The sequence below is a fragment of the Zingiber officinale genome, chromosome 1A, assembly GCF_018446385.1.
Source record: "Zingiber officinale cultivar Zhangliang chromosome 1A, Zo_v1.1, whole genome shotgun sequence".
Lineage (NCBI taxonomy): Eukaryota > Viridiplantae > Streptophyta > Magnoliopsida > Zingiberales > Zingiberaceae > Zingiber > Zingiber officinale.
Window position 1 is genome coordinate 166899971 of NC_055987.1, and position 13529 is coordinate 166913499.

Below are 13529 nucleotides of genomic sequence, written 5' to 3' on the forward strand. Positions count from 1 at the left end.
CAACAACAATACTTCCCCAATTGACCCACTGATCAATTGGGAAACCCTTTTATCACAGCATCCATTTAATCGATCAACCGATCGATTGAATGTGATTCAATCGATCGGTTGATCGATTGAATCACCTTGACTTGCCCTAATTAGGTCCCAAGTCACTCAAGAATCAACATCCGGTTACCCATGACCTGTTGGGACATCGTGCCTAGCATCCGGTCACCCTTGACCTGCTAGGACTCCCTCACTAAGTGTCTGGTCAATCCCTTTGACCCACTTGGACTTTTCTCCTCGTGTCAAGTGTCCGGTCCTCCATGACCCACTTGGACTTCCACCAGATGTCTGGTCAACCTTGACCCATCTGGATTTTCTCGTGTCAAGTATCTGGTCAATCCCTTTGACCTACTTGGACTTTCACTAGATGTTTTGTCAACCTTGACCCATCTGGATTTCCTCGTGCCTGACTTCACTCACCAGGTCTTTCCATTGTCTGGCTTCACTCACCGGGACTTTCCCCTACCTAGTTTCACTCACCAGGACTTCCACTTGCCTAGCTTCACTCACCAGGACTTCCAACAGCCTAGCTTCACTCACTAGGTCTTTCACCTGGCTTCACTTACCAGGATTTTCCATACTGCCTAGCTTCACTCTCTGTGTCTTTCACATGGCTTCACTCACCAAGATTTTCTTCTGCCTAGCTTCACTCACTAGGACTTTCACTTGGCTTCACTCACCATGATTTTCCATACTACCTAACCTCCCAGTTAGGACTTTCACCTAGCTTCACTCACCAGGATTTTTCAGTCAAGTATCTGTCCTTCACAATCTCCCCCACATGAACAATTGCACCTACAATCTCCATGTATTGTCAAACATCGAAACCCAAACATCAAGACTCGAGCTCGAACCAATTCAAGCTCAGTCAACCAGGTCAATATTGACCTAGGGAATATTGCACCAACAACCTGTTGTCAGACCGGTTCTCCAGACCAACTTGACTTTTGCTCAGCGCCCGAGGCTCTAGGACTTTCTGCTGGACGTCCGCTCCAAGACCTGCCCAGACTTCCACCTGGTCCGCAACCACCAGGACTTTCACCTAGAGTCCTCGACTCTAGGGTTTTTCCCAAAGCATCCATCCCGCCAAGTCTTTCTTCTCAAGGTTACCACCCTTTAGGACCTAGGGTTACTACCCCTTAGGGTTTTCTACCTGCCTAACCGCAACTAGGTCTTTTACCTAAGTACACTTAGGACTTTTCCTGCAAGCTCATTCAAACCTGTTAGATACCAAGTTGTTGCCACAGCATGCCGGCAAGAGGGGAGGGGTGAATTGCCTAAAAAAAATAAAATGCCCTCCTCGTTCTTTCAACTCTTAAAGTGAAACAATAAAAAGAAAATAAAACAATAGAACTAAGGAAGAGACTTAAGGATTGACTTCATTATAACCTAGGTGGTTGTTAATCTAAGGCGGTTGCAAAGCTCAGTCAGAATCTCCTTCTCTGAAGGCAGAGAAGCCTTTTACACAATGAAAGCTTAAGTAGTTGCTAGGAAGTTAGTACAAGAGTTGATGTTTAAGTCCATAGCTCCAGGGCCCTTTTTATAGCTCCTGAAAATTCTATCTTCGGCTTGAGGGCGCCTCCCATAGGCATGGAGGGCGCCTCCAGCCCGACACATGGATAAGACTTTATCCAAATGACAAACGATCACTTTTGACTAACCGAGGGCGCCTCCAATGGTATTGAGGGTGCCTCAGATAGTTTATGGAGGGCGCCTCCAAGGCATAGAAGGCGCCCTCCGCTTGAAGGAGGCGGACACGCTTGGGGCACCTTGGAGGCGCCTCGGAGGCGCCCTCAACACCTTGTTAAGAGCGCCTTCAGCAAGTTTTCCAGCTCCTTTTGATCTTCTGAAGCTCCGATCACTTGGGTGATTGTGGCCAACCGAAATAGGGCTCATCGGAACCCAATTTCCGACCTTCTCCTCAAGCAGGCTTCCACTTCGGCTTCTTTTCCCTTAAATGTCGCATACATTCTTCTCATCCATCGGTGTACTCTTTTGCAGCCCTTTCGGCCCTTGGATGCACCGAGCCCGTCTGGTCCCTTCCCATGCCATCCTTCTCGCTAGCTGTGTCTTCCGCTCGACTTCCTGTGCTCTTAAGCTCCTACACACTTAGACACAGGGATCAAAACCAAATAGGACTCAACCTAATTTGGTTAATCACATCAAAACAACCACGGGGTCCAACACAAATAACCTTAACTTTGAACCTTTTGTCATTATCAAAACACAGGTTCGATCATGTGATACTTCCCGTATCAACAATCTCCCTCTTTTTTATTATGGTAACACAATTCAAAATTAAGTAAAACATAAAGCAATAAAGTGATAATCAGGAAGAGAAATGCAATCAAGAAATGCAGCAGAAATGTAAATTGCATTTATTACAACTTGTTATAGCTCCCCCTTAACCACTTAACTTCTCGTTTTCTTAACATTAATCTTCTCTCCCCCTTTGCCATAAATCAAAAAATAATACTAAATAGAGAGAACGATGTAAAGATAGGAAATTTATCCTTTTTAACTTTTAGCTCCCCTTGAAAAGTAGCACTTGAACAAAAATTTTGCTAATTTTTAAGCGTGGAAAGGGACTTAGCTTTTCAAAAAGACTTAGTTTATTATAAGTTGTAAATCTGGCTTAGCTTTTCCAAACATGGAGCTAAATGAGAAATGCTCTGAAAATACTTAATTTTTTTTAAAAAAATTGATAAACACTTAGCTTTTTAAAGATTTTGATAAAAACTTAGTTTCCAAAACACTTCGCTTTAAAAAAAAAAATAGCTTTTAAAAGATTTTGATAAACACTTAGCTTTTAAAAATAAATTTTGATAAAAACTTGGTTTTCAAAACACTTAGCTTTAAAAGGACTTTGATAAACACTTAGCTTTTAAAAAAATTTTGATAAACACTTGGTTTTAAAAATAATCCCTTGTAAAAAAAATATTTAGCTAAGAAAATGATTTCTTTGAAAATTACTTAAAAATATTTTATTAAATACTTAGCTTTATCAAAACTTAGTTAAGTACTTTAGATTTAAAAAAAAAAATAGATAGAAGCTTAGCTTAAGTACATAGCTTTTTGAATATAAATTTTTTAAAAAAAGTTAGCTTAATGAAAACTTAGCTTTAAAAAGATTTTCTTGAAACTATATTTAAAATACTTTATCAAATACTTAGCTTTATCAAAACTTAATTAAGTAAACATATATTTAAATTTTTGAAAAGATTTTCAAATTTGAACCCCTTATTTTTTAAAAAAATTGTCTTTTCAAAAATAATTTATTTTTCTTTTCAAAATTAGTAAAAGAAAATGATCTTCATCTTCCAGAAATATTTTGAAAAGTTTATCTTTGAAAAATGATGCTTTAACAAAATTAATGTCTTAGCTTTCCTTTCACTCTCCCTTAATTAATGTCAAAAATAAATGAATGCTCTTTAGGGTATCCTAGAGTCCAAGCATGAAAAAAAAATTGTAATTTATTTTCCTAATTTTTCATCTCATCCCTTCTAGGTTATCAAACATGTTTAGTTTATGACTTTGTATGAGATGGAGTTAAGTTAATCTTGAAGATGATTTTACCTATAATTTTGAATAATATTTATGATATTTCAAACATAATTTAAGTTTAATTTGGATTTTAAAAAATATTGAATTTGAGAATTTTAAAATATATGTGTGAATTTTGAATGAGTTTGAATTCCAAATTTTGGAACATAAGTTTGAATTTAAAATAGAATTTTGAAGGTTAATTATAATTTATAAATCACTTAGATTTGGATGTTAATTAATATTTGAAATTAATTAGATTTGAAAGTTAATTACTATTTGAAACTTAATTAGATATGAAAGTTAATTACAATTTTGAAATTAATTAAACTTTGAAATTAATTAAGCTTTGAAATTATGATTTTGAAATTAATTATGATTTTGTAATTAATTATAATTTTATAATTAATTATGATTTTAAAATTAATTATGATTTTAAAATTAATATTTTGTAATTAATTATAATTTTATAATTAATTATGATTTTAAAATTAATTATGATTTTAAAATTAATATTTTGTAATTAATTATGATTTTATAATTAATATTTTGTAATTAATTATGATTTTATAATTAATCAATCTTTTGAAATTAATTAAAAACTTGAGATTAATTAGATTTTGAATTTAATTAAGATTTTGAAATTAATTATGATTTTAAAATTATGAATTTTAATTGAGTTAACTTAATTGAATTGAGTTTAATTAATTTGGATTTAGTTAACTATTTTTTAAACCTAAGTCCATCTCACCCTTTTCTAAATTTTCAATCACGAAACCTTAACAGTTTTTGAGGTATTTAATTTAATCTTCAAGTTAAATTCAAATCTAAGGATTGATATACATTTTGAATTTGACTAAGGTTTAACAGTTAGTCAATTAAATATTATTTCAATGATTGACTTCCAGGCTGTGGCGAGGTACTTGACCTTCTTGGGTATGGGATCATCCACCACTTCTAGACAAAGCCTCTCAAGTAAATTGAATATTTAATTTTCTTTCTGAAACTCCTAGGTCTAATTAGTTAAAAGTAGATCAAGCCTAAGTCCTTATCTATCCTAATCTAAGCATGAATAACAAAATGCAATAAATCAAGCATCAGACAATTCTATTTTATAATAAAAAATGGTATTTTTATTGGCTCCCCCTGGATTGTAGCCTTGATAGGGTCTATCAAAGTAGTGGATTTGATCCTTGGGGATCCAATATTGATTAAGTCTAACTTGACTAATCAGATTAGACTTAGGAACTCATGCTTGGACTAAGTTTCTATTTGTTCTGTTAATAAGAGATAAATACGATTTGAATTTGTATTTAGTCTTGTATCCAAGTCCAGATTGATTGTATACGACCTTTTGCTTTCCAGGGATTAGATTAAGATTCTTGGAACCCAAGGTGAACCGTTCCAATGTTCTCTTTAGTACCTTGACTTGAACTTTTAGACTGAAATTTTCTTTCTCAACTTGTTGAACTTGAATTGAAGTTCCAGTTTGATAGGTTCGGTCAAAGAGCTTGGGGTAGTCACTTCCTTAAGGGTTGTTACCTCCTTTTGGAGTGACTTGACTTGGATATTAGACTTAGCTAGTTTGCACATTAAATAATTAATTAAATTGTACAGTTTGTCTACTTGAGAAGATCTTACAGCGCTATTTGGCCCTTCGGAAACGGATACGGATCCGCGGCTTGTTTCGGACTCGGCTTCAGATTCACTTTCAGTTTCTGACTCGTCAAGTTGTTCTCAGGCCGGAAATGTGAGGAAACTTATCTGCTCGAGGTCTTCGTCGGAGTCTTCTGATGAAGCTTTGTCCCACGTTGCTTGAAGCACCTTCTTGTTCCATTGCTTCTTTGTTTTCTTCTGGTTTGGACAGTTTTCTTTGAAATGTCCTTTCTTATTGCAACCATAGCAGATTACTTCTGACTTATTTTTGGGCTTGGTTGCGCTGTTTTTGACTGGATTACCTTTTTGATTTCCTTTTTGGTGAATCTTTTCTTCTTCTTGTATAGTCTTCGGACTAGGTTCACGAGTTCAACAGGAAGTTCATTGTCTTCTTTTGATTCCGACTCGGGTTCAATATGGCGCTTGAGCTTTAGTTCCCGTGTTTTGCTTGTACCTGCAATCAAGGCAATACCTTTCTTGTTCAGAAGTGCATTAGTCTGTTCGTGCAATTCAAATTCTAAAAATAACTCGTCTAGTCTAATTGAGGAGAGGTCCTTAGAGACCTTGTAAGCATCTACCATTGATGCCCACAAGGTGTTTCTAGGAAATGCATTTAATGCATACCTGATGATGTCGCGATTCTCCACCTTCTGCCCAATTGCATGGAGACCGTTGAGAAGGTCTTGGATGCGTGCGTGTAGTTGACTCACCGATTCACCATCCTGCATTTTTATGTTATATAATTTATTCAAAATTAGGTCTTGTTTGCTTACCTTTGTATCGGAAGTGCCTTTGTGCAACTCTATCAGTTTTTCCCAGAGTTCTTTTGCACTGTTGAAGGGATCAACCCGATTCAGCTCTTCTTTGATTAGGCCACATTAGAGAGTGCAGGTCGCCTTGGCATTAGCTTCTACTTTCTTCATTAAGGTTGTGTCCCAGTTCTCACATGATGCTAGTTTCCCAGCGCTGTCAAGTGGGAGTTCGAGGCTTGTTTGGATGATTATCTACATCTCGACTTGCGTCTTGAGGTGGTACTTCATTCAGCCCTTCAAGTAGCCAAAATCCTCGTCGGAGAAGAGGGGTGAGCGTGCTGTGTTGTAACCTTTTTAGTAGGCCATTGATTAAGAACCTCGCACACAAAAAATACAATAACAAATGTTCTAAGACTTGGTCTTGGATTAGTAGTGTGAGAGAAAAATAGCAATTCACTAATTTCGAGGAAATAATAATAATAATAAAATATTAATTAAAATATTAAAAAAATATTATTACAAATTTTTAAATACGATATTTTGCTAATATCGACCAATGGTGAAAAGATGAAAATGAATTTTTCAAAAATAGTTTTGGAGGGAAAAAATGAAAGGCGTAAGGTTTTATTTTTAACAAAAATGGACGAAAAAATGACAATTAAGAATGTTCGAACGGTAGTTGTACCGATTCAGAGCGACCCCACTTTGATACCAATTGTAGGATCAAAAAGCACTAGGGGGTGAATACCGCATGTGGCTAATTCGTTCGTTTTGTAAATATGCAGCAGAATATATAGAAGTAAACTAAAAGCAATCGCTAACACTTTTGGTTAATTGGTTCGGAGCCTGTGTCGACTCCTACTCCAAGGCCCGTGATCGTTGATCGCTTTTGGTGTGCAATCATTGTAAGCTCGAGAATCTATACAAGATTAATTACAAGTACTGAACTTAAAAAGATTATACCGACAATAAAAGATTATGAAAGTAGTCGTTGATTGTCGGAATAGCCGCTGAGCGTCGTTGAGTCATTTTGGCGTAGAGCGCAGCTTCGAAGATTGTTTATAGAATTGTTGTTCGAAGTAGTTGGCCGAGACCCCTTTTTATAGCAGCTTCAAGCCTGATCCAGATCCCCTCATCTTCGAGATCAAGACTTGACTCGACGCGGATCGGTCGACCGATCCCCTGGTTCGGTCGACCGAACCTACTGAACTTGCCCGGCCTTCCGTCCAAATGCAGCCTCTCTTGATAGCGCCTGCGTTCGGTTGACCGATCAGTCGATGGTCTCTGCCTCATCTGATCCGATCAATTCGCTCCACCAGGTCTCTGCCTATTATCGATTCGGTCGACCGATCTCTCTGGTCAACCCTTCACCGAGAGTTGGATTCTGATCCTTTGTGTATTACGGTTCGATCGACTGGTCAGGTCATTCAGTCGACCGATCAAAGCTAAGTCCGACCCTGTAGAACTGTTTGTTTCCTGCAAAACAGAGTTAGACAAATAGCAAATAGTATTAAACAAATAAGTTGACAACTTTCAGACTGTTCGGTTTTGACTTCGGATTTCCTCCGAAAATCTTAGGTCAAATCGATGTCTGCTGTCCCCTCAATGGGGAATGCGTCCTCACCTACTTCACTTAGGAGAAGTTACCTGTTTCCAGACCGGTCCTCCAGACTGACTAGACTTTTGCTTAGCGCCCGAGACTCTAGGACTTTCTGCTGGACGTCTGCTCCACAACCCGCCCAGACTTTCACCTGGTCCGCAACCACCAGGACATTCACCTAGAGTCCCCGACTTTAGGGTTTTACTCAAAGCACCCAACCCGCTAAGTCTTTCTGCCTAAGGTTACCACCCCCTAGGATTTTCTACCTGTCTAACCGCAGCTAGGTCTTTTGCCTAAGTACACTTAGGACTTTTCCTGCAAGCTCATTCAAACTTGTTAGATAACAAGTAACCTTAACTTTAAACTCTTTGCCATTATCAAAACACAGGTTCGATCGTGTGATGCTTCCTGCACCAACAATTATGACTTAGAATTACATCAAATGGATGTAAAAACCACTTTCCTTAACAGTGATCTTGATGAAGAAATCTATATGGTTCAGCCAAAAGGTTTCATTGCTGAAGGTCAAGAGCAGAAAGTATGTAGACTTAGAAACTCTATTATGGGCTAAAGCAAGTGTCAAGACAATAGAACATAAGATTTAAGGAAGTCATTTTATCTTATGGTATCGAGATGATCAATGAGGATTATTGTGTTTTCCTGAAAAGGGAAAAAGGAAAGTATGCCATTTTATCATTATATGTTGATGATATGCTAATAGCTGGAAATGACATAGGATATGTGAATGAAGTCAAGAAGTGGCTGTCATCACAATTTTATACAACGGATATGGGAGAAGCTGAATACATCTTAGGAGTGAAGATCATAAGAGATCGTCCTAAAAGACTTTTGGGTCTGCCACAAGAATCTTATATAAATAAGATGTTATATCATTTCAGCATGTCAAATTACAACGTAGAACATACACCTATTGTGAAAGGTACTGTTTTGAGCAGGAGTATGTGTCCTAAAACTCTAGAGGAAATAGCTGAGATGAATAAAAAAACCATATGCCAGTGTTATTGGTAGTTTGATGTACACTATGTTATGTACACGTCTCGATATTAGCTATGTTATGGGCTTGGTCAATCGTTTCCAATCAAACCCAGGACAGAGACATTGGAAGGCGGTGAAAAAGATATTTAGATATCTGAAGGCGACAACAAATTATTGTTTCTGTTTTCAAGGATCAGATATGAATCTGAAAGGTTATTCAGATGCAGATTGAGCTGGAGACCTAGATGATAGAAAATCCTCATTAGGCTATGCATTCTTGCTGAATGACAGCGTCATCTCTTGGAACAGCAAGAAACAAGCTTGTGTAGCTTTATTGACTATGGAAGCTGAATATGTGGCATATTCAGTGCAAAAAACAGTTCGGTTGAGAAGGTTCCTAAAACATCTGAAAATTGCTTAGGATAGTGGGAGTCCAGTAACTGTCTACTGTGATAGTCAAGCTACAATAGCTTTTTCCAAGGATCCCAAATATCATAGCAAAGGCAAGCATATAGAAATTAATTATAATTTTATGAGGGATATTGTGGCTAAAAGAAAAGTAATTCTTGAATATGTCCCTACACGTGCTATGCTTGCAGATCCTTTTACTAAGCCAATGACTAAAGAGTCATTTAAAGAACATGTAAAGTCTTTGGGACTTCGTAGAATGTAACAATATTGAAATAACAATAAGATTTTGTGATTTGATTATGTCATTTGTCATAATCTATTCAGTGTATATGTTGTATTTGTTACATTCATATAAGATCTCGGTGAGCATGTTGGCCAGTTGAGATTGGTTCACTCACATAGACAATCATCTCTATTTGTTAAGTACAAATAGAGGTAAGATCGTTACTTATGGAATAGCCTATATAGTTGAAATTAGAGACAGGCCCATAAGTTAAGGTTGCCTTGATAATTGTGTCAAGATGAGATCATTTATATGTTAATAATGATCGAAGTAAATGAACCCACCATTTACTGAACCTGTTGAAGGCCAGATTAGAATTTATATGTTGAATTTAGGATTAGACATTAGGTATGTCTAGATCAAAATTTGTACGATGTTAAATTTGAGAAAAACATGTGCTCTTTTTAGTAAAGAGAATAATATCGTAATATGAGATTCATATTGCATATGCTATTGCAACAATAAAGGTAGTAGGAGAATAAATCTCTATTTCTCTACTATGTGAGACCTTTGAGATTATAAGTTAATCTCAGTTGTTTGTTTTAGTGACTATTTAATTGTTTACTTGAAGTTTTAATCAGTGTCTGCTACTTTAGCGTGTATCCTATGACTATGGATGATTCGGTCTATGGAGCATAATTAGGAAAGCGACTGATTAAAATGAATAGATTCTAGCAAAAAAGAAAGATTAAATATATTTACATCTTTTGATATTATTCACTAGTCGACCTATTTCTGTTATGTATAAAAATAAATGTGAATATTAGATATGGAACATGTTCTTGATATAATGGTCATTATAAGGGATTAGAGATGTTCATATTGATGTAAATGAAGATTATTTAATCGGGGTAAATAGCAAGACATGGATATCTCCAAGATAATGGTCGTGTGTCACTTGAAGATTGGATGAATCCTGGATAAAGGTTATGTGCCACCAGGAAAGTGGCTATGTGCCATGAAGAGTGTGTCTCTAATTTATTTGAGTGACTAAGTAAAGTGTAACAACTTTTTTAGCATTGATTGCTTAGAGAGCGGTTATGTAAGGTGTAACAATCTTCTTAGCAACTATCGCTCAGTGTGCTTACTGTCGCACGAACCATTTTCTCTAAGTATGGATTGGATGTTCTAATATGGTCTTTGTGACCAAACTCTCAAATAGTCTATGTGACTTATTAGGTCTTTGTGACTAACTAGTTTTTGTAACTTATCTCAATGAACTAGTCTTAGTGACTTACCTTGGACGAGTGGGAGATGTGGGAAATGGGAAAGTGGGAATGTGTCTACATTCCCCACTACTCTTAATGGAAAAGACCATTATACCTCTGGGTTATTTCCCTTTATAAGGGGTGTGTCTAATGATCATTAGGGGGGTTACACACATGACGATGGAAAGAGACATAGAGAGAGAAAGGAGAGTATATGAGGCAGTGAGATTTAGCTCGTGGAATTGCGGAGAGTTTTCTAATCCTGTGATCGTTCTTCTGACAACGAATCTTGTCATCGCCGATTGTAAATCTACAAGAGATCACTGTAAATATTTATCATTTAATTCATTTTAATTCATACATTTAGAATTATCAACACGGCTGTTATCCAAGATTTTGACAATCTTTTATGAATCCTGTTGAGACTTCATTTAGTTCTTTCGCCTTGCTTATGCTGGTTTCAGAGGCAGTTGAATCCATCTCTTTATCTAGTTGCTAAATAATTTTTAGTCAATATTTTTCACTGCTCTATCAACAATTGGTGCGTCTCATTGATAGTCTTTTAGAATAAAAGTAATGTGTTATTCACTTGTGCTTTAATGCAAGGACAGTTATGGTGTCTTGAGGTTTGTCATGGAGAGTGGCGCAAAGGAATGTGAGGTACACAAATTTATTCTAGAGATCCATCGACCTTTCAATGAATGTGGTGATATTTTGATCCCTGATTTTCTTTCAGGTAATCCATGATGTTCAAGGATGGATACATGATTTCTTCTGGTCAGCCAGTAAAGGAGTATATTGACTCTGCAGTGAGGCATGTTCTCCTTAGACAGGTTAGTTCTGAAATACACTACTAATCTATTCTACACGCCACAAAAACCACTAGGATTTCTAGTTTCAACATTGAATCTCCACCTAATCAAATCTTGTTTCCCCCAAATGTTTAGGGTGTTATTGGAATCTAGGTTAAAATTATGTTGGACTTGGATCCAAAGGGGAAGCAAGGGCCAACCACTCCACTTCCAGATCTTGTCCCTATCCATCCACCAAAGGATGAAGAGGAATACATGAGACCAGCCGTTTTGGTGCTTGCGGAGATACCCATTGCATGATGACGAGTATTTGCTTCGCATGAATTTTACTAGAAGAGCTGCCTTGTTATGACTTTCGCAAAACATATGTTGATGTGGTAACCACTAAGGGCTATTTATCCTTGTTTAAGCCTGTTATGTTTTTGCTATTGTCATCTTCCAAATTAGTGATTTCTTTGGTGGTCGACTTGCATTTATCTCTAGTTTTTCCTCTCTTTTTTTATCAGATCTAGATAGAGTTAATAGTTTTTTTTCTTGGTCAAAGAAATTGGGTGCATTCTGAATGTTTCCATTAAAACAAGAATAGATGCCCTAGCACAGCTAGAGACGTATGATTTCATGGTCGAAAGATCCAAAGTTCGATCCTCGGAGTGTTATTACATGAGATTAGCGTCCCGACTATGCACTTTCAGTTGTGTACTTGTATTTACTTCTCTCCATATCCGTGGGACCGGCTCTAGGAGGACTGTTGATGTGACGGTTCCATATTTTTTTATTAAAACAAGAATAGATATAATTGATTTTCTCCACTGAAAGATCTCGGTTTCTTGACAATTATAGCCCAATAACAGTCTTCAAGTTTAAACCTAATTGAGGCACATGCGATGCACATGAATACATCGACCATGAGGCAGATAATACAACAAAATACTAGTCCAACATCAACCGTATTCACATAAACAATGGCAGACATCATATGAGAGAGATTCATCAAAATTTTCATGCTACCTTGAATCCCTATCAATCGAAATCCTGAGGGAAATTGTGGATGTAGAAGACCATGCTTCAAAAAGCCTTGTATAATTATGGGCATAAATGACAGGTATAGCATTTGCAGATTAAGGTGATCCATGTTCAGCGTCGAGCTGTATGATTAGCAGACAAATTGTTTGTGATGCTAGCACGCTTCAAACGCTTCTGCCGGTATCTCCAAGCCACTTGAATCCGCGTCGCAGCCATGTTTCTCCAATATGGTGATTCATACCTGAAATTGAAATAGTAAGGGATTAGGCATTAGGCAATCTTAGATGCTATACTTGCACAAACTCTAATATAACATGGTGTATGCCAATCTACCAAGCCTCATCTCAAAAACAAATGGAGGTTATTGAAACTGGAATCGAATGGAATCACACATTCTTATATTCACTATCACTTGTCAGAGATTACCGAATGTGGTTCATCCTAGCACTTTTATCTGGTAAATCAGTTTCTATGACCCTCAAAGCACCAAGAAGCAAGAGGAAAAAGAAACATTTTTGAACCATGATGTCTTGTAAACTCAAATATGCAGAATGATGTTACAAAATCAAATGCATTGTATCTAGAAATATTGCACATTACCTGATAGCTCCTTGTACGCGTGGGTTCCTCAAGAACCGGGAGAACAATGTAGTGACTTCTTCTAGATCGCCAGCATGGAGTGCAAAAGCTTCAACATTAGTTAGACATCTAACAGTTCTAGTTGACAACAATCGCGATCCTGGGAATCGAATTTTCCCTCCCTCTGCAACGAAGCACAATCCAAGAACATGATGCTTGCATAATTTCAGTGAACTTATACACAGTTCTAGGGGGGAAAGAACTTCGCAATTTCCACATGGAACAGCATTATATTTCCTATATATGAATGAGATTAGCAACTTACCCATGGTACAATTATTAGACAATAAAATTCTAGAAACGAATAAGGGTGCTAAAGTAAAGGGCAGCCTCGTACATAAAGCTCCCGCCAATGCGGGGTCTAATAGATGCAGCTTTACCTTGCTTTGCAAAAGGTTATTTTCGAGACTCGAACTGGTGACCTTTTAGGTCACATAGCAACAACTTTACCGTTACGCCAAGACTTCCCTTCTAATAAGGGTGCTAAAGTAACTGCATAAGATCATTACAGTTGTGGAAACCAATGTCTCCATGTATGCCTTTTCATTCTCGGGAACT

General features: G+C 37.0%; 1 protein-coding gene across 1 annotated transcript in view; it reads right to left on the bottom strand.

Moving 5' to 3' along the window:
• Positions 1-12099: 12099 nt before the first annotated feature.
• Positions 12100-13529, bottom strand: part of LOC122006357 (probable cyclic nucleotide-gated ion channel 20, chloroplastic) — a 44607-nt gene continuing 43177 nt past the window's right edge. The window contains exons 14-15 of the mRNA XM_042561832.1: positions 12933-13095; positions 12100-12573 (exon numbers count right to left, since the gene is read on the bottom strand). Of these exons, the coding sequence (XP_042417766.1) occupies positions 12444-12573; positions 12933-13095 (293 nt within the window). The 3' untranslated portion in view covers positions 12100-12443. The remainder of the gene's footprint in view (positions 12574-12932; positions 13096-13529) is intronic.